General features: G+C 35.1%; 4 protein-coding genes and 1 non-coding gene across 5 annotated transcripts; 2 read left to right on the top strand and 3 right to left on the bottom strand.

Annotated features, from left to right (window-relative positions):
• Positions 1–2963: 2963 nt before the first annotated feature.
• On the bottom strand, positions 2964–5291 carry LOC111789288 (protein CUP-SHAPED COTYLEDON 2-like). Its single transcript, XM_023670007.2, has 3 exons — positions 4927–5291; positions 4576–4859; positions 2964–3666 (listed from the first exon to the last, which is right to left on the bottom strand). The coding sequence occupies exons 1-3, from the start codon at positions 5108–5110 to the stop codon at positions 3061–3063; spliced, it is 1074 nt and encodes a 357-aa protein (XP_023525775.2). The 5' UTR covers positions 5111–5291; the 3' UTR covers positions 2964–3060.
• Positions 5292–7890: 2599 nt separating this feature from the next.
• On the bottom strand, positions 7891–7971 carry TRNAL-CAG (transfer RNA leucine (anticodon CAG)). Its single transcript has one exon. It is a non-coding gene; the product is annotated as a tRNA-Leu (tRNA).
• A 4195-nt stretch (positions 7972–12166) lies between these two features.
• On the top strand, positions 12167–15238 carry TAT7 (Tyrosine transaminase family protein). The gene is made up of 7 exons (XM_023670047.2): positions 12167–12618; positions 13355–13694; positions 13843–14061; positions 14202–14261; positions 14546–14701; positions 14783–14876; positions 14970–15238. The coding sequence occupies exons 1-7, from the start codon at positions 12368–12370 to the stop codon at positions 15086–15088; spliced, it is 1239 nt and encodes a 412-aa protein (XP_023525815.1). The 5' UTR covers positions 12167–12367; the 3' UTR covers positions 15089–15238.
• Positions 15239–16382: 1144 nt separating this feature from the next.
• On the bottom strand, positions 16383–16967 carry LOC111787665 (cell wall / vacuolar inhibitor of fructosidase 2-like). Its single transcript, XM_023667683.2, has one exon. It carries the CDS (start codon positions 16965–16967, stop codon positions 16383–16385), a length of 585 nt encoding a protein of 194 aa, XP_023523451.2.
• A 735-nt stretch (positions 16968–17702) lies between these two features.
• On the top strand, positions 17703–20519 carry HPY2 (RING/U-box superfamily protein). The gene is made up of 7 exons (XM_023669820.2): positions 17703–17879; positions 18354–18425; positions 18631–18741; positions 18839–18949; positions 19228–19367; positions 20075–20160; positions 20242–20519. The coding sequence occupies exons 1-7, from the start codon at positions 17784–17786 to the stop codon at positions 20370–20372; spliced, it is 747 nt and encodes a 248-aa protein (XP_023525588.2). The 5' UTR covers positions 17703–17783; the 3' UTR covers positions 20373–20519.
• The last annotated feature ends 184 nt before the right edge of the window (positions 20520–20703 follow it).

The raw sequence follows: 20703 nt of genomic DNA, 5'->3' as shown, positions 1-20703 counted from the left end.
TCTGCATTGTGACATTAGTAGTGGACATGGAAATGATTTTGATATGAAGGGACTCTATATGCTACCAATCTAGCATAAAATAAATATGAGAATGATAGAGCGTTCGAGGGAATTGGTTCGATTCTTATCTAGGATCTAATATCTTATGACTTTCTCGACAACTTAATGTAGTAGGTTAGATAGATATTTCGAGTTCTTAGCCGTCAACGATCGTAAATAAGCTCCTTTAAAAGTTATATTATCATGAGTTACAAATCAAAACCTCTAACCTATAACTTACCAAGTTATAGTCGTAGAACTATTTAAAGTATCCCGATAAGCAACAACTTATGAAAATACGAAAAAGTTGAACACAAAATCAGTTTATGGGTAGGGTAGGAATATGAATATTGAAGGGGGAGAAGTGAAAAAAAGGGGAAAAGAAGGGGAAATTGATTGAAATGGAAAGGACATGGTGTCCTTTAACCAAATGGAGGGGTACCCATCTGAGAGTACAGACACATCATATTACATGTGGGGAGGTCCTACATGTTTAAGGTGTATAGCCTTTTTGTCAATGCCAAAAAGCCTAAACCCACACACAACATCAGATGACCCTAATCCAATCTCCATCTCAACCTCTCCTATTATCGTCCTTTTTTTCCTTCTTTCTCCCCTTAATCGAGATTCGACTCTAACTTTAGAGCATGACTCTGATATCATGTTAGATAAACACGACTATTCACAATGGTATGATACTATCCACTTTGAGCATAAGCTCTCGTGATTTTGCTAGCCCTCGTGACTTTGCTTTGGACTTCCCCAAAAGGATCATGCCAATAGAGAGAGTATTCCTTGATTATAAACTCATGACCATTCCCTAAATTAGCCGGGATTTTCATTGAATTTATTGTTAATTTTAAAATATGTATTTTTACTTACTATATAAGTATATATACATATTTTTTTTATTTAACTTTAATTAAATGTCTAAAAAAAGTGAATAAATAAATATTTTACTTTTATTGAATAAATGACTCGAACAAGTGAATCAACCCAATCTAAAAAATTTAAAATTAAGTTGAATTGTAAAAATTTTCTAATTCAATAATTGGGTTGAATCTAAAATTGTCTCGATCCAACCTACTCATCCTAGTCTCTTTGTTTCTGTGTCTATAGAATTTGAAACATTAAAGTACAAACATGTTTAGACCAGAAAAGATGGAAAGGGCCAAGAAAGTTTAAATAATGTCTTTGAATCTTCGGAATGATTTTAAAGCTTGTTATTATAAATGATTTCAAACCATTTACATCAAAGTTTAGACGAGAAAGATATGAGCAAAAGAAGATTGGAGGATGAGACGGACATGACCGTGACATATTCTCATGTGTTGTTGATGTGTCAAATATTGTGGCATTCAAAAGTCATATCTATTTGGCATGATGAATAACGTGGCATAAAATCATCACATTTTATGATGTGACAAACAACGTGTCATATGTAGATGAACCTACAACCAACCGCTCTACCACTGAACTACTGAGGAACAACGGTAAATTGAGTTTTAGAGAATTCAATTCTCATTCTCAACCCATGACCAATATGAACTCGAGGTTTCTTTCGTAACTTCGAAACTTTTTTGTAATGGCTCCGTTCTATGCCTTATTTCATAAAAAACCTCAAAGTGGCTCTATTTCATTATATTCTATCCATACCTCAATTCCATTCATTTAATATCCCTACGGTGTCATTGAGTTCTTTTTTATTGAATACCCAGTTGGTTCATCCAACTCGATATTAATAGAGTCCCCAACAATTTTGAAGAACGGAGTTAAAAGACAAAAGAAGTACCTTACAAGAAATTTATACGTGCAAGTACGGTGATGAAGTTCCTACACATAAGAGAGCAGCGGAAGAAATTGCATATTGCAAAATTGAATTTCTTTTAAAGAGGACAAAGTTATTCACTCACCAAGGTGCCGTAATGGTCAAATTTACAGTAACGTGAAAAATGATCAGTAGTCATTAACTCACGGAAAAAGTTCAGAAAGATTACCAGTACCAGAGGATTCACAACAACAAAAAGAATCGAAACACACGGTGCCTAAAGTTTTTGAGTACAAATAAACTCTCGCATGTCGAGTGTTGTTTCTCCTTCGGTTATTTGTTTCAGTGTAGAGATAATGGAACCGAAACCCGAAAAAGGTTTATATCCAATGGAAAACAAACAAAGATTGCATATTTATTACTGAAAAAGAAAAAGTTAAAAAAGCAAAAAAAAGGGGTGAAAACTTTGGCAGAAGGAGCAGGAAGGTAACTTCTGAAGATAGAGAACAATTTAATAAATGAGGAAGAAGACGACACACAGAGTAGCAGACAGGTAGCTTTCTAATCTCACACAACCTTTCCTGCTTCCTACATATATGGATTTTCCTCTTCTCTCCCAAATCAAGTTCTTTCATTAATTACTTCAAAAAAACACACACCCATCAACACTCACTGTCCCTTTCTTTTTGTTGTTCGTTCGACTCGGCATCATTAATTGGAGGGTAGAACAAAATACCGTTACGCAGAAGTCTAAAGAGATACCCAGAGAGAGGACAATATCTACTAGTGATGGACCTAGGCCGTTACAAATAGTATCAAAGCCCAACATTAGAAGATGTGCAAGAAGCTACTCCACAAAGGGTAGACACGAGTCAGTGTGGCAATGAAGACACGTGGGCCCCAAAAAGGGTGGATTTGGTGGGGTCCCACATCGATGAAAGAAAGAATCGAGTTGCCACAAAGACACTCAGCCCTGAAGGGTAGCCCCTGAATGGTGGATTGTGATATCCCACATTGTTTGAGGAGAAAAACGAAGCAGTAGAAACTTTTCCCTTCCTTAGCAGACCCATTTTAAAAATTTTGAGAAAAGTTCGAAAAGGAAAGTTCAAATAAGACAATATCTGCTAGTAGTGGGTCGGCCAAAACTTCATAATCATAAACAGAAAGCTGAATTCATTTAAAGATGCATTTTTTGGAAACTAAAATAAACAGAGCTTATAAATTCTGAAGAACAGAGAAATTTCCTGGCTTAATCAATACGACCACATGCAGTCGAGTTCAGTGGAGTTCATGAATCTTGTTTCGTCGGAGACGGCCCAATTTCCGGCTGAGCTGCAAGCGCCGACATCGGCTGATGAGATATTGCCGTGGTGGACCGCCGTCGTTGGAGAAGGAAGGTTGACCGGCGAGTAGAAGAATGGAAGTTGGAGATTCTCTTGCAGGCTCCGCAGACTTGGGAACGCCGACAGGCCAATGTTTCGGTGGAAGCGGGTAGATGGGTCGGCGGCGGCGAGTGGCGGTAGAGGGGCAAAATCGTAATTTGGGATGTTTAAGCTGCCGCCGGTTGTGGTGGAGAAACAGGACACGTGCTCTCTTGCTGCTGGGCTGTTGTACGAGCGGCTGTCACGGTCGGGTATGTTACCAGACGCCGTCGAAATGGTGGCCGGAGCGGAGTAAAGTGACGAGTCGAGAAGTGGCGGGAGAGACACCGAGGACGGCGAACTTGGTTCTGGGTAGACGTTAACTGAACCGGGAACAAACCGAGCTTTCTTTGAACCACCGCCGTTGCCCGAGGTGGCTCCGCCACCTCCACTGCCGGCGCCACTCTTCTGAAACACCCTCGAAATCACCCACTCATCCTGCATTACAATAGAACATAATCAAAATCCGACCAAACTCAAATACATTAAAATTTTCAAATTTCATACATAAAATCATCCAAAATTAATAATAATTTATTTTAAAATGCTTACTATACTAATTAAACTACTCAAAATCTAGCCCATATTATAATTTTTTTAATCTTGGGCTTCGTTTCTTTCTAGGAATTCAATTACTAAAATAATCATCCTTCAAAAAAAGATTCTAAAATCGCCCCATAATCTAATTGAGATAATATTCCTTACTTCGAATTAATGATCTTATTCTTAATTAGTCAACGTGTGATTACTCCCCTTCTTAATAATTAATACTCCATCGTCATGTTTGTTAGATGAAAGTACCACGTCAGCTAATTTAGGAAATGATCATGAGTTTATAATGAAGGAATACTATTTCAAATTGGTGTGAAGCCTTCTAGAAGCGCCCAAAACAAAGACACAAGAGCTTATGCTTGGTGGACAATATCGCACCATTGTAGAGAGTCGTGTTCAACTAACAATGTTTAAGTTGATGAATGATGAAAGCCAAGGTCTCTTGATTTGAGACCTTTTGGAGAAGCCCAAAGCAAAGCCACGAGAGCTTAAGTTCAAAGTGGACAATATCATACAGCGTGGAGAGTGGTGTTCGTTAATGAACTAATTAAACTATATAAAAACCCTAACTTGAACAAAAAAAAAAAAAAAAAAAAAAAAAAAAAAAAAAAAATTGAAATTTTTGGTACAAGGAGGCCATGATTACAAAAACGACGGCATACCCATTAAAGAAAAAATAAGCCTAAAAACAGGAAATCATTAACAAGAGCGACAGGGAAAAGATCAAATAAGAAGAGCTACAAAGTTCTTGGAGTGTTCATAGTTAGGGTTTGTGGGTTAAGAAAAAGTTCGTACCTTGGAGGTTCTAGAGAGATAATGGTAAGCAAAATTGCCTTCAAGCCGATATTCATGCATAACCCAGTTGCTTTTTTCTCCTTTAGGAGCTCTTCCTCTATAAAACACCAATGTCTTCTTCATCCCCACCAATGAATACGTTTTCGCACTGTAAATTTCCCTGTCTTTTCCGGTGGCTTTCCAGTACCCGGCTTCCGTGGCCCGGTTCGTTCTTAAACCGGTTGGATACTTCCGGTCTCGAAGGCTGAAGAAATACCATTCCTTCTCTCCCATCTTAGCTTTCTCTGCAATGGGTAGAGAGAATTAATTAGTGGTTTGGAGAAGAATCGAGTGGGTGAGGTATGGGCTTACCGGGAAGCTCCCATGGCTCGCACTTGTTGAGGTCGACTTCGGCGATGGCTCGGCCGGTGAAGGTGCTGTCGAGAACTTTCTTGAGGAGGTAGTAGGTGATGAGCTCCTCGTCGGTGGGGTGGAAGCGGAATCCGGGGGGAAGGTGGTGGCTGTCGTCGTAATGGGAAAATGGAGAAACGTCCATTGGGGAAAGGAAAAAAGGAGGGGAATTTGGAAGTGGGGAAGGAATTGAAGGGATACCCAGAAGAGAAGGGCGAAAACCCAGATGAAAAATGTGTGGAAGTGGAAGAATGGGGAATAAAAAGAGTGGTAAAATGGGGGTGTGTCGTGTTGTGTGTGTTCAGAGAGGGGGAGGGGGGAGGGATGGCGATGTGTATGCGTCAGGGGGGTGGGGGGAGTGGGGAGGTGTTCTGATTTGAGTATGTATGCGTGCGTGAGGAAGTGTGCAGGTATTCCTATGTCAGTGAAGAAAATCAAACGAAACCCATCACGAACCAACATTTTGTTTTTGTTTTTTTTTTTTTAAAAAAAAAAAGTGATGAATTAAGAAACCCAAATGGGTGGATTTTCAACTCTTAATTACTTCAATTCTTAGTTGAAGTGATTTTGTGTTACGAAAGAATATTGCACATATTGTTGTTATATTAGATTCAAAGGATTGTTATTCACCTAATTAGAAGAATGATTTCAATATAAAAAGAATAAAGGTGAGTTTTGAAGTGAAGCTCATTATCATTGTTGTCTTCTCAAGTGGAAACTAATCTTGGTAGTATGGAGGAGAAGTAAAATCGTATCTAACCGTAGTTTTTTAGATCGATCACATATTATTGGTCATGTCGGTTTGAAATAGATAGTGTGAGTTTGTCAAATGCTCGACAAGTTGCTAGTGGCATAAACTATGTTCGTCAACCAAGTTTGTCTACTAATTCTAACTTAATTAATTGGTTTCTTTAACCATAGCTAATATAGTATTTGTTAGATGAAAGTGTCCCACATCCGTTAATTTAGGAAATGGTCATAAGTTTATAATCAAAGAATACACTCTTCATCAGTATGAAGACTTTTAGGAAGGCCAAAGCAAAGTCACGAGCACTTATGGTCAAGGTGTACAATACTATAAAGTAGGAAAAAAGCAAGAGAGAGAAATAAGGGCTTCATTTTCAGCATTGTATCAATAAAGCTGTTTTAAAATCTCTTTCCTGTCAGCACATTGAAATCATTTAATTAATATTTTAATATTATATTTTATTTTATGTCGGATAAAAATAAAATACTTTTAAAAAATATAATTCATGAATTTCGTGATTAAAATAACAATATTATAAAGTCTGAATGATAAGACAAAATTGAAATCACATTTAATTTTACATTATAGTTTATAAATGTTGTTGGGTAAGTGGATTTAATGCAATTTAATTTTGTGACTTCCACGTAATAATATGATGTGATTTGAGCTGGTAAAAAAATAAGTAAACAATAAAGACAACATTTTTTCTTCCTTACATAAATACATAAATAAACATTTAATTATATTAATCTATTAAACTACACTTCTAGAAATATTCGATATTGTTGTCCGTTCGAGTTTCTTTTTTGTCTAGTCAACTCGATCAATCAAAAAATAGGATTTATACCCTTAATTATTATTGAAATTATGATAATTTTATGTTTGTAACAAATATTAGTGATGCGATGAATGTGTTGATATTCAAATTTTATGAGACTATAGTTATTATAGTGTACTTAGTATTAGTGTTAAGAATCACGAATCTCCACGATGGTATGAGATTGTCTATTTTGAGCATAGACCCACGATACAAAGTACACTATAAACATCCCCTGAAGCTCATGGAGCTCCATTTCTCTGGAGCGCTCGAACAAAGTACACTCTTTGTTCGACACTTTAGTCACTTTTGACTACAACTTCGAGGCTCACAATTCTTTGTTCGATATTTGAGGATTCTATTGACATGACAAAGTTTAGGGCATGACTCTAATACCATGTTAGGAATCACGACTAATTCTTATGAGTTTGCTTTGGGTTTTCCAAAAGACCTCATACAAATGGAGATAGTATTTTATAAACCCATAGTCTTCTACTAAATTAACTAATGTGAGACTCACTAACAACCAGGTGGTTTGAAACATCTTTAGAACCAACTAAAAATTTTAAGTTGGTGACCTCGAGCAATCTAAATAAATTTCACAACTCAAATTAACTCACGAGTTGGGTTGGATTGTGTTATCGGTTATTTTTTTAATTATTAAAAGAAATTCTTATTTACGATACATATTACGTAAATAATTAAACCTTCGTAAAATTTAAATATTAAATATTTATGGGGATAAATTAGGAAATGAAAAAAATGCATTCATCAATCCCATCCGTCCATTCAGTCCATCGCCATCAAAAGAAGTTTGGAGAGATTGATGCAATGGGATTTTGACACATCATGCTCGGATTTTGAGACTACTCTCTCTCTCTCTTTAACATCAAATCATACCTTCTCTATCTTATTTATTACATTTACCCAAATAAGTAAAAAAAATAAAGTAGAACTGGATCGAACCGAACCGGGTTCAGTTGGAGGCCCCACTGAGTTGACTTTAGTGAGTGTTAGAATTTTAAAAACATAGGGAAACGAGAAATGCGTGTGATGAATAATTTTTTTTTTTTTAAGAATTTGTAATTTAGCGTGAGAATATAAAGAGCGCGTGGTTCGAGAGATTAGCATGGGATTGCGGAAGGCGCGTGACGACAAGGTGAAGTCACCCGCGCCGCCCTCGGGTTCACAATATTACATTACAGTTGTCTTTTTTTTTTTTTTGTTAGTTTGATGATGTCATTGGGCCGTTCCTCTGCCTTCCGCGGCCCAAGGCCCAAGGCCCAATCAACAACTAATTTGAGACAGTATTTTATATAATTAGTTATATGCCACCGATAGCACTAGCACATAAAAATCTTGTCAAGAATGGGATTCGAACCCATGCCCTTTCGGACCAGTACCTGAAACTGGCGCCTTAGACCAACTCGGCCATCTTGACTGTTTGGAGAAGAAACGAAACATGTAAATGTGTTAATAACATTTTAAAATCCAAAGGTTGACAATGCTAGACAAATATCTAATTCCTGTGGGTTTGGGATGCTACATGTAGGTAGTTTATATGGTTAGAATTTTAATTTAATTAGTAAATTTGTCCCGCCTCTTTAGCTCAATAAAAAAAATTAAGACGTTTGACATCAATGCACACTTAATAGTTTTCTCTTGAAAATTTAAAACCACTTCTAGATTGATAAGAATTTCGACACTATTTGGTTCTAAAATCAAAACTTTTATCTTTTAATACTCTTAGGATATCTAAAAATACACATTTCTTAACCTTTGGATCTAACTTTCATTAAACACCTGAAGACTTTCGTGCGCGATAGATCGGGGTACCTACCGTGCCAAAGTTCTTGTAGTGTTTTTAGATCTATGGCAATAGATGCCAAAGTTTTCGACGGCCCTATTTCATTGATGTACATATAATAGTGTCTAACTATACTTTTAGATGGACAATAATATCTAAACTTCTTATTTAAAACTTGATTCTCAATTTAGTTTAAATTAAATTAATAAAAATACTCTTAACTTTAATAATAATAATAATCTAAAAAATACACTTAAAAAAAATAATAGTCTAAATTCAAACTTTCTTTCATTTGTAATTTAACCTAACAAATTCATGGCAGAGTCAACGCAAGAAAACTAAGTCAACCAAGTCAATGGAAATTGACTAACGTTGACTTGAAAAGTTAATTTTGTCCCACCGAATTTATTCATTTACCCATTATTTTAAACATTGCCGTCAAATGAAGTAACCTCTCAATTTTCAAATTACTATATTTTAAATTGAAAATCCCACTTCTTAAATTTATTATTTAATAATATTTAACCTATCTAACTTAGTTATTAATTGAACACGTATTTCAGATAAATGTATTTTTATTAAATAATTAAAAAATAATTTAACAATCCAATCTAAAAATAAAAGGGTTGAATTGGGTCGGGTTGTGAAGTCTATTCCGCTGCTCTAATCACTAACCCAACCAATCCGAAATTTTAACTTGGCTTAAAAGATTTTTCCAATCAAACACTCTCTCTATATATAAACAATTCCAAATGTGTTGATGTAGCAGTTAAGATAAATTAATAAGAAAGTTGTAGGGTCACATAATCTCAGAAACAAAACATTTTAGATTATGGACATCGATGTTTAATTTGGGTCGGTTGTCAACATATAAAGTCACAAGTTTAGAAAAGAAGTTGGGGTCATTACATAATTTCAACAATCACGTGTATTGACATTGTGTGAATTGATATCTAATTTTTAATACAAAATTAATAAATTTTATTTACGAAATTTACTATTTCAATGTATTTCACTCTTTTTTATATATATATATATATATATATATATATATTATATATATATTTCATTTTAAAAAATCAATCTAAACAAAAGTCAAAAAGTTGAAATCTTCCCAGACTTCTAAATAAGTTTAAAATGAGACTTATAAAATATGAAGTCTTTAGGCTCCTTCGAGAAGACGTAATTCAAGTGATTAAGTTTTACGAGAACGACAGAACTTATGCTAGTTTGTCCCAGACTCGGGACAACGTTCAATTATAATAGAAGAGTACAAGAAACACTCGGCTTTATATTCCAACAAAAGCTATTGACTTCTAAATATCACAATCGAATAGCTTAAGATAAACAACAAATAAAAGTCTCTCGAACCTACAAGAAAAACATTATTTCTCTCTCACAAAAGTTCGTTGTCATAGCTACAAACGCAATAGATTGACCTAACATATACAGGGCCAAGTGATATGACCACTTGAAGCACACCATCGAACTTATGTCTACACTTTCAAGACTCATAAAATAAGAGCACGACTCTGATATCACTTGATAGTAACAACAAGCCTCTACAATAGCCTTATACCAATAAAAATAGCGTCTCTAACGTATATTCCTACGACCTTCCTTAAGAATTAGAACGTTATAGCGTCGGACCACCACTATATTTTTCTTCAATAGTTAAAGTTCTACGAAACCCAATTGACCAATCTTGGATAGTTTGTGTTAGGTACGTGTAGCACATATCTTCTTTGAACAAACATGACATGTGAATAGGATATGCATTACACTCTTTATACATTCATCAACCTTATCCTTAATTTCTTGCACACATACATATATAAATACCATCAAACTCTCCAAATTTTATCCATTTCCCTTTCCAAGCTCGAGAGTTTTCATACAAGGGGTCCAACGTTCTTCTACGACTGTCTATACCGGTATTACATTCTCTCAATCTCTCATATAATAGAAGTCTTTAAATTAGTCGGGTTAATCTAACCAATATTTAACGATTGTAACGGATATTAATGATGAGATGCGACTTGTAAATGTTTTATATTTAAATTTCATGAGATTTAGTTACTAATACGTGATTTTTTTAAATAATTAAAAAAATAATATGACGATTGATTCGAAAATATAAATTAAAACAGTATCCAACAAAGTTGGGTGCGACAGTTTTTAGGTGTACCTGAAATTGTATACCAATTACAAGCTGTCTGTCAGAATTCAATTATTGCATGGCCGTGGCTAGTTGGCTACTTCCGTGTATTTCCTTCAAGATCAGATATCAACGCGTGAGCTTCTGCCACGTCATAGATATCAACGCCTGAGATTTTGCCACATAATCACTTGTTTTATTCTTATTATTGGTTAAAAATGCATTTTTAACCAATTTAGTCTCTTTATTTTTACTTATTTTTTATTTTTCCTTTTTTTCGTGAATCATGTTAATTAAAAAAATATTAAAATCTATCATAAAAAATAAAACATCGTCCACTTAGATCAGTGTTTGAATTTGTAGGAACGTAAATTTTTATTAGTACATGATCCATTTTAAAATAATTTAATTTTATTTAAATTTTTATTAAAACATTTTTTTTTTTACTTATTTGTGATATTTAAAATATCATTATCACATTTTTCTAAAAAAGAGTCATTATCAAAAAAAGAAAAAAAAAGGTTTGATAACAATAACTATATATTATATAATATATAATATATAGTTATTATTCCATTATATTTATTTATAAAAAAATGCTATAAAAGTTGGAAGTTGGTACAAGTAACTATTTCATGTTTGGCTGCTTCCAATTGGTTGACTTTGACTAATATAGACTCCACCACCAAACCAACTTACCCCTAAATTTCTAAATTCAACATTTTCTTTATTGCCCTAAATTATTAATTTTTTCACATTTAAAATACTCCGACTACCATCAATAAATATAAATATATAAAATTAAATATAATTAAACACGATATTTATGATTCCGTCGTAATAACAAAAATAATAAAATTAATTTATTCTATAGGTTTATGTTGGATGGAATAGTTTAGGTGAATTAATGGAACTCGAATTTGTTATTAAATTTAAATATAATTATTTTTCCTTTTTTCAAATAACTTATAATAAAGTGTGGTATTTTTTTATTAATAATTTTTACCATGGTAAATTATATAATTTTTTTTATCATAATTTTATTAAATGGTAGTAAAACGTAGATAGGTATTATGATATGACCAAAATACCCTTATTCTCACCGACCAGATTATATACGGAAAAACATTATTAGTGGATGAAAAAATTGGGATAAAATCAAGGAAAAATGTACAATGACTTAATTACCCTTCTATGAGAATTTGTTTTCAAATAAATTACTCAGTTCTGAAATTATTAATTATTATGGATATAAACGTGTGTGTATTTTTGTTTTATATTATTATTTTCATATATTTAATTATTTATTTTATATTTTTGTAATTTTATTAATTACTTCCTTTCCTTTAATAATAATAATGATTAAGAAAATATTGAGCTAAACAAAACTTAATTTAATAAATTATATTTATGTTTAAAACTTAGTCAAAATATTAAACTGTTTCTAAACAATTGGATTATAAATTCTTATTTTATATTAATTTGGATACTTTAAAAATGGTTAAATTAAATTAAATTTAGTTTAAATAAAATTTTATTTTAGAAAAAGACAAAATTGAAATTCGAGTGACGCAGAGCAATCCAACAATGCCCTTGATTTTGTTTCCATGCAGACGAAAGAGACGAAGGAGGCGGAGGAGGAGGCGGAGGAGGAGGAGGAGGAGGAGAGAGATAGAGAGAGACAGAGAGAGACAGAGAGAGACAGAGAGAGACAGAGAGAGAGTGGCGGCAGCTTCAAGTTCAACGTGTGGTCTCCGTGCATGGAATTCGTGAACCCTTTTCACAAATTGTGAAACAAATTCCAAATCTCGTCTATAAAAGGGTAGCCCCAAATTTCTCTTACCATTCCCAAAGCAATCGACAATAATAATAATGGAGATTGGAGCTGTGAACCCTGAAATGGACACAGCTTCAACCATCACCATTAAAGGCATTCTCAGCCTTCTCGTTCAGAACGTCGATGAAAACAATGGTCGGAGGCTGATTTCTCTCGGCATGGGCGATCCTTCTGCTTATTCTTGTTTTCATACTACCCGTGCTACTCAACAGGCTGTTGTTGATTCTCTTCAATCTCAGAAATTTAATGGCTATGCTCCCACTTCTGGTCTCCCCCAAACGAGAAGGTTTCGCTTTAATTTCGATTTCTGGGGTTTTATCTCGTTTTTATGTGAATCTTTTGATTTGGGGATTGGAATTGAAAATGCTGATGACTCAATATATGCATGTAGGTTGTTGAATTTTGTGTTGTTCTTCGTTTTTTGTGAATTTGAATCTTCTGGGCTTGTTCGTATGATTCTTTTCTTTCTTTTCTTGCTTCTAGTTGTTTCTAATTCTTCCGTAATTCAGCTGTTCTACATGAATTAGATGCTAGGTTGGATTGTTCTTGCTCTTTTTCCAGAGATTTTCTGTTCAAAAGAACACTTTCTCTTTGGAGAGGACAGATTTTCTTTCGTTCTTTCTTTCTTTTTTAAAACTAATGGAGTGTTCCATTTTATTATCACTCCCTTCGTGAGAATTCTTGAATCTGTTACTTGGCCTATTTGTTTCTGTAATTTTCTTTACTTGTTCATATGCTGCCCTGCAACTTTCCATGGTAAAGCCACTGAATGAACGATCTGATCTTGTTTGGGATAGTTATGATTTTGGTTTGAATGCTTGAAACCAGCTGCATGATTCTTAGCTGAAGAGAAAGTTTGAACATGTGAAGGAACTTTCCAATTCTGTTTCTATGAACATTTAACTGATACAGGGCAGCTAAACAGATAGATTCATGTAATCGAGTGATTTGATGAAATGTTGCATCGAATTAAGGTTATAGTTTTGTTTTCTAATTTCTTTGTTTAAACTATCATTGAATAGGTCAATTGCTGAATATTTATCACGAGATCTTCCATATAAGTTGTCGTCCGATGACGTTTTCGTTACGTCAGGATGTACACAAGCGATTGATGTTGCTTTGATGATGCTTGCTCGTCCTGGTGCAAATATACTGCTTCCGAGGCCTGGTTTCCCTATCTATGAACTTTGTTCTGCATTTCGGAATGTTGAAGTCCGGCACTTTAACTTGCTCCCTCAACAAGGTTGGGAGGTTGATCTTGATGCCATCGAAACGCTTGCAGATAAAAACACCGTTGCATTGGTTATTGTCAACCCAGGGAATCCATGCGGAAATGTATACAGTTATCAGCATCTGAAGAAGGTAAGTTATAATCTAGATTATAGAACTGAACCACTCAAGTATAATACTGTACGGTACCTACGAGAGCTGTTTTCGTTTAGTTTCGTCTTGTTTTATCTTACGACCGAAGTGTCTGCATAATGTTTTTGGTTGATTGATTGCCCTTCAGATTGCAGAAACGGCAGAAAAGCTTGGAATTCTGGTGATTGCTGATGAAGTTTATGGGCATCTTGCTTTTGGAAGCAAACCTTTCGTGCCAATGGCAGTTTTTGGATCAACTGTTCCTGTACTCACCCTTGGATCACTATCAAAGAGATGGATCGTACCGGGCTGGCGACTTGGGTGGTTCGTGACTAGTGATCCTTCGGGCACGTTCAAAAACCCCAAGGTTCCACCACTTCCCTCACACACTACTTGATTGCTAAATTGCAGACTAAATTAGCCACTGTTCTTCATATTTTGTGCTTTATCTGACATACCTGTTTGCCTTATCTAATGCTTATTGAACTGTACCATCGTTACATGCAGGCTATCGAGCGAATCAAGAAGTATTTCGATATATTAGGAGGTCCTGCAACATTCATCCAGGTTCAGACGTTATATTTTTGTCGTTTCAAATGCTGGCTACTTTTCATGTCATTTACGATTCCAGTCGTTTTCGAATGAAACGACTTTCTTCTGTCATACTAACCAGTTCATATCAAGATGTTAGGCATATCAAATTTCATATAAACACAAACCATTGTCACCGTATTAACTCACGACCGACACCCAAAACTCGAACCTAGCTTTGTTCATATATTACTGTTAGCATCATTCCAAGTTGCAAACTTCTTCTCATTCAAATTCTGCATGGTGAATTGATGCATCAGGCTGCAGTACCTCAAATCCTTGAGTCAACTGATGAGGTTTTCTTCAAGAAAACTATCAATATTCTGAAGCAAACCTCCGAAATATGTTGCAGAAAGATCAAGGAAGTCCCTTGTATTACATGCACACACAAGCCCGAAGGATCGATGGCTATGATGGTAACGAAAGAAATCTCTAATTAAGTTTATAAAAATTTATGAATCCCGTGTCGCTTAGCGCCCTACGATGCAATAATGTAGGTGAGACTGAACATGGAACTTCTTGAAGATATCAGTGATGATATTGATTTTTGCTTCAAGCTTGCCAAAGAGGAATCTCTCATCATTCTTCCAGGTAAGACCTGAAAAACATCAATGCTTTTGATCTTCATTTCATCTGTACAATTCAAACAGAACCGAAGCTCGAAGAATCGTGGTTTGGTTTCAGGAACGGCGGTAGGGCTGAAGAACTGGCTGCGAATCACCTTTGCAGTCGATCCGTCCTTTCTTGAAGAAGGGTTAGGGAGGCTTAAATCTTTTTGTGAAAGGCATACACTTGAGCTGTAAAGAAGTTGGGATATGCTGGTTGCTGGTGATGCAAATGAAATAACAGGTTGAGTCTCATAGGTTAAATGATAAATGGAAATCTTAGCAACTCTTTCCATGTACCGATGCAACTCAGCTATAAATACAAGGCCATTGAGATTAAAAAATGAATTCCGTTGCTTTCTGATATGATTGTATAACTTTTTCTGCATATGGTATCATTTATATTGACTGTTAAATGCACAAAGTTATTTAATTGAAATATGGGAAGCAACAATGAGATTGATTACCTATCTTTATGAGCATCATAGCTCTTATCTGGTGATATCTGTTCTTGTTTTTGCACCTTCTGTCATGGCTAAAACAATGCTCTTCCTTACACTGCCACATCGCGTTCCTATTTATGCCACAATTTTTACCCAAAAGACAAAGATTCGGAAGGAAAGAAAGTGAGTTGTTTGGCTAGAGATGGAGAGGTTAGAAGGACAATGTTTTCACGGAAAAAAAACATCTTTGTACTTATGTACAATGAAGGATGGTTGGTCTCTAACAATGTCAATTTGTGTTTGCTTAGTATGTAGTCATTTGAATTTGACCCAGACCCAATATTGAAAGATTGCATTCGAAATGGTTAGCTCTTTTGGTTATTTATTGATCTCTATGCCTGTTATATTGGACCGTTTTCAACGATCTCTTTTAGCCCTCCATGGTGCTTGCTTTCTATTCAATAAAATACTTTTATTGTAATAAAACGCGGGTAAGTATATCGTTACAAAATGCCTATAAAATTATAAAGGTAGCATTAAGGTAGCATTAATCATCTTAACGTTCATAAAAAAAAAAAAAAAATCACAAAAGTGTTTATGGATGGAACGTTAATTTTGAAACCTGGTACTAATTGTGAGATTATTTTTTTTTAAGTAGAAAGGTGTTTTTGAATTTTTTTTTAAAATTTAAACGTTAAAAGTTTGAAATCTCAAGAATATTTTTTAAAGATAAATATTCTAAAACCATGTTCTAAAACCATGAGGCTGATAGACGATATATAATGGGCAAAAGGTAACAATAGGGCTGTTACAAATGATATATGAGCTAGATTCTGAACAGTGTGTTAATGAAAATGCTGACCCCCAAAAGGGTGGGGAACAAAACATTCAAGTGTGGAAAGATTTCCGCATTATATGCATTGTAAAATCATAATTTCTTGAGGTTGACAATGATACCAATGAGCTAAAGCTGACCATATCCAACTAGCAATGAGCTAGCATAGGTTTCAACTCATTAGAAATTTAAATATTTAAAAATACAAGAAATGTTAAATGTTGTTCAATATCCCCAAAACAATCCGGCAGCTCTGAACGGCCGCCACCGTCCCCGCCAAAACCTCCGACGGCACCGAGACTGAAGGGTTTTTATCGAACCCAGCCAAGCAGCTATTGACATTCCTAATCGAAATCTCCACGCCGTTTCTAGCACGGGCATAATCTCCTCCTTGGACCGCACTTCTGATTCCTGGAAAATTGCCGGCGGCATACCCTGTGGAAAACCAGCAATCGTTCAACAGCGTCTTCACAGGGGAATTCGGCGTTCTACGGGAAATGTCGCCGATCCTCTGGGCCATTGCTCTGGTATTCCTCTCCGCACATCCGACGGCGATGACTGCGAGTCCACGCCCATTGGCTGTCCGGCTGGCGGAGTCGGAATTGAGGCAAGCAGAACAAATCACCGGCTGCTCGGTTCTGCCGCAGAGGTTTCGGATGAGGGCGGCGTCTGGTTTCGCCGGAGAGAAGAGGGCGAAGAGGGCGAGGAGAAACAATGGAAGCATGGAATTGAAGGGATTCATCTTCTTCTTCTTCTTGGATTCCAAGTCAGTGTTGTTGAAGATTGATTCATCTTCCATTGGTATTTAAATCTGTTTTTTTTTACTATTTTTATTTTATTTTATTATTTATTAATGGATCATTTCCAGTTAATTTCTGTTTCTTTTTTCCAAATAAATTGACAGTTCCCATTTACATTTGCATTTTCCTTTTTTTATTTAATTAATTTCTTTTCTTTTTCTATTTTTACTTTTATTTTTTATTTTTTTTATATGATTTCAATGAAATATAAAATCTAATCATACTACCAAATTCAAAATATTTCGTTAATTATTTTAGTTTTAAATTTATTAGATCAACACGACTCTCCACAATAGTATGATATTGTCCACTTTGACAAGCATAAGCTCTCGTGACTTTACTCTCTACTTCTCCAAAAGCCCTTATACCAATGGTTTTAGGGTTTAGGGTTTTCAAAAGAATAATATAGGAAATAGGAATTAGAATGGTAGGAAAGTGTATTATGGTTTTAAAATCTTTAATTTTAACACAAAAATAAGTTTGAGTTTGAGGTCTAGTGTCACGATTATGTTTGTTAATGTTTTTATTTGGCTCTGGTCAACTCGAGAGTTCTATCCCATGAACTTAAAATCGAACTGAGTCAGTTCGGGTTTAGAAAAATGAACCCAACCCAATCCAAAAAGCTAATCCAACCCAACCCAACCCTTATAATTCGGGTTGGGTTGGTCCAGGTTGTCGGGTTGATGTACACCCTAAACTGGACCATAGTTTTATTTATTTATTTTTTATTTTTCTAAGCGGGTATTAGCTTTTGGCGCTTAAACCAAACCATCGCCGGAGGGGGTTTCACTTTCGGTTATCTCTTCTTCAAAGGAATGGCGTCCACTTCCAATTCCAATTCAACTGGCGTTTCCGAAAGAATCAAATCCGCTGCCACTATTATGAACTCTGAGAATCAATCTCTGCTTGCCGTAACTTTCTTAATACTATTCTATTTCTTCTTTTTATGTTTTCAATTTGTTGTTCTTTTTGTTCTACTGTTTGTGCTTTTCTGATCGACAGATTAAATTTTCTAATTGCCATGGAAAATGAAGTTGCCGTTGCTAAATACATCTTGTTTTTAGCTTTAAGATCTCGATTTCCTATATAGAGCGTCAGTTCTAACGCTGTATTTCCTTCACTTTGCTCTGTGAACTTTGTTTTCTTGATTTGAAAACTGAAAAAACTATTGGAAGATGATCTTGTGTATTCTTTTAATGGAAAATCCCCCCGCCCAACCCGTTTTGTTCAGTTCGTGGTCCGAGAAGACGAGATAAGAATCGTGAATTAAATTTGAGGAGTGATTGAGATTATTAGGTTGAAAAGTATGATTTGTTAAGAATTAGATGAATGATGATGGATTATCTGTTTATTTCTGTGATTGGATTTTACTGTCTTAATTTCAGGAATTACGGAAGTCGCTGATCATGATGAAGGAAATCGGGGTGGATTTGGAGAGGGACAATCAGTCGAGGATGGTACTATGAACTATTGACCTTAATTTCGAATATTCAGAATTTTTTGTAATTTGTTACTTTGGAAGTGAATGTTGTTAGGATAAGATATTGTTTGTAATAAAATATACTAAGAAGCAAGTACCTAACATGTTCATTGCTCATTGTTGATCATTGTTGCTTGGAACCCTTAACTAATGATTTACTTCGTATTTGAACATTATTTTAGGTCAAGGAGCTTGAAAATTCTGTTGTTGAGCTGTTGGGTACTTATGAAAAATGTAGCAACTTTTCATCTGCAATTCAGTCAGTTGGAAATATATATGAACCACAAGAAGAGGTGCTTGAATGCATTTTCCACTACACTCTTTTTTTTGGTTAATTTTCATTGTGATGGTTCCTTCCTTCGTACATAATATTCTATGTTGATCATGTAGTTAACTGATTTTGAGAAACTACTTGACAATGAAGTTGCAAAAGTCAGCGAAAATTCATCTTCAAATTTGCAGAACCATTCAATAATTCGACAGTTTAGAGAAGCTATTTGGGTATGCATCTTCATCTTCTTTAATATGCACTAGGAAATTTTGGAATGCGTTAGTTCACTTCTATGACTTTCTACTATTCGGGCTTTAGAACTGATTATGCGTGGCAGCAACAAGAAAGTCCTCAAATCAGTGCAAATAATTATACTAATACTGTGAAAATTCCCAACATATGAGAAGTAAGCAAGAGAAAATTCATAAGTGATTGGAAACCATTTTTTTGTTCTTCCAATTGCATTATTCTTTCCAGTGCTTTAACTTATCTCCCAATATTCCGGCAGAATGTTCATCACGCAGGACAACCAATGCCTGGTGAGGAGCAGGAGGACGTTGTGATGACCAGTACTCAGTGTAATCTATTGAATGTCACTTGCCCGTTGAGTGGAAAGCCTGTCACAGAATTGGCAGAACCTGTTCGAAGGTATGTTACAACTAAACATATTTTCATGAAGGATAAAGAATTGGAACCATTTCTGTTAGCATTGAAAAAGAAGTCTGCTTGTTAGAATTGTTGGGAGGGAGTCGCACGTTAGCTAATTTAGGAAATGATTATGGTTTATAAGTAAAGAATACATCTCCATTGGTACAAGGCCATTTGGAAAAGCCCAAAGCAAAGTCATGAGAGCTTTGCTCAAAGTAGACAATATCATACCATTGTGGAGAGTCGTTATTCCTAACATGTTTTTCTATTCACCGTGTACTAACAGCATGGATGTTGAAAGGGAATGGCTACATGCCTTATTTTCTCTAGTTTCATTTTTCAAGTGGATGCCTAAAAAATAGAATGAGCTTGGATCTTCTACTTTTTCAGAGCCGAGTTTCGAAATGGTTTTTTGTTCCTTAAAACAAATAACCATTTTAGGTTGTGGAAAAGATTCACTCACATGGAAAAGATTCACTCACATGGAATGTATAGGTCTTCTTGTTTTTTCTTGGTTTTTTTTATTTTGAGTTCAACCACACGTTGAAGAGGACGATTCTAATTTTTTATTTTTCAATCGATGATATAATGCTTATGTTTAAGTTAACTTCCATAGCCTGTTGTTATAGATCAGTACGGCCAGGCCATTGTGCATTTAAACACTTCTACTAAGTCTCTTTTTTGTCTCTACTTTCTGCAATTTTCAGTACGGAATGCAAGCACGTCTACGAAAAGGTTGCCATAATGCAGTACCTAAAATCCAAGAGATCACGAGCTCAATGCCCTGTTGCTGGTATTTGAATCTACTACATTACATGTACGACATAGAATGTTTTTAGATTGCTCGTCTCACTTGACCTCTTTGTTCTTATAGCCTGTCCCAAGATGTTGCAGCCTGAAAAGGTCATTTTTGATCCATTCTTACCGATTGAAATTGATGAACTACGCAAAACGTCTAAGCATTCAGTGCGGATACAGGATTTCACAGAGGTTGATGCAGATTAACATCACTGAAGTAATTTTTTTTACATATTTTGTCATTGACTTGGTAGATTTCTTGGATCAAATGTTCTGCTTGGTAACTTTAGCTCGTTAGGGATGTTCATGGTTATCTATATCTATCAATATGAATTGTCTCTATTTATGTGCGAATGGAGAATTGTGGCTTCATTCTCAAATAGCCATTGCCCTTTAAATTTTATAGAAGGTTCATGAAAGGTCTATCTTTTTGATCGAAGGGGCAAATTCCTGTGACATTTTTACAATTTAGCCAAATATCTAACAAGGATGGTTTGGTTTTGGGAAGAGAGGTTTACAAAAAACAAAATCAAACACA

This window comes from Cucurbita pepo, chromosome 2, assembly GCF_057944985.1.
Source record: "Cucurbita pepo subsp. pepo isolate OVF chromosome 2, ASM5794498v1, whole genome shotgun sequence".
NCBI classification, from domain to species: Eukaryota; Viridiplantae; Streptophyta; class Magnoliopsida; order Cucurbitales; family Cucurbitaceae; genus Cucurbita; species Cucurbita pepo.
Note: the sequence above shows the minus strand (reverse complement) of the source record. Positions and strands in the feature narration are given on the sequence as shown.

Excerpts from the sequence above, each read along its gene's own strand:
- LOC111789288 (XM_023670007.2), bottom strand. The coding sequence starts at position 5,110 with ATGGACGTTTCTCCATTTTCCCATTACGACGACAGCCACCACCTTCCC. Across the intron at positions 4,860-4,926 it reads CGAGCCATGGGAGCTTCCCG|AGAAAGCTAAGATGGGAGAG; the intron begins GTAAGCCCATAC and ends TACCCATTGCAG. Across the intron at positions 3,667-4,575 it reads ATCTCTCTAGAACCTCCAAG|GATGAGTGGGTGATTTCGAG; the intron begins GTACGAACTTTT and ends ATTGTAATGCAG.
- LOC111787665 (XM_023667683.2), bottom strand. The coding sequence starts at position 16,967 with ATGGAAGATGAATCAATCTTCAACAACACTGACTTGGAATCCAAGAAG.
- TAT7 (XM_023670047.2), top strand. The coding sequence starts at position 12,368 with ATGGAGATTGGAGCTGTGAACCCTGAAATGGACACAGCTTCAACCATC. Across the intron at positions 12,619-13,354 it reads GGTCTCCCCCAAACGAGAAG|GTCAATTGCTGAATATTTAT; the intron begins GTTTCGCTTTAA and ends ATCATTGAATAG. Across the intron at positions 14,877-14,969 it reads ATCTCTCATCATTCTTCCAG|GAACGGCGGTAGGGCTGAAG; the intron begins GTAAGACCTGAA and ends GTTTGGTTTCAG.
- HPY2 (XM_023669820.2), top strand. The coding sequence starts at position 17,784 with ATGGCGTCCACTTCCAATTCCAATTCAACTGGCGTTTCCGAAAGAATC. Across the intron at positions 17,880-18,353 it reads AGAATCAATCTCTGCTTGCC|GAATTACGGAAGTCGCTGAT; the intron begins GTAACTTTCTTA and ends TCTTAATTTCAG. Across the intron at positions 18,426-18,630 it reads GGGACAATCAGTCGAGGATG|GTCAAGGAGCTTGAAAATTC; the intron begins GTACTATGAACT and ends ACATTATTTTAG.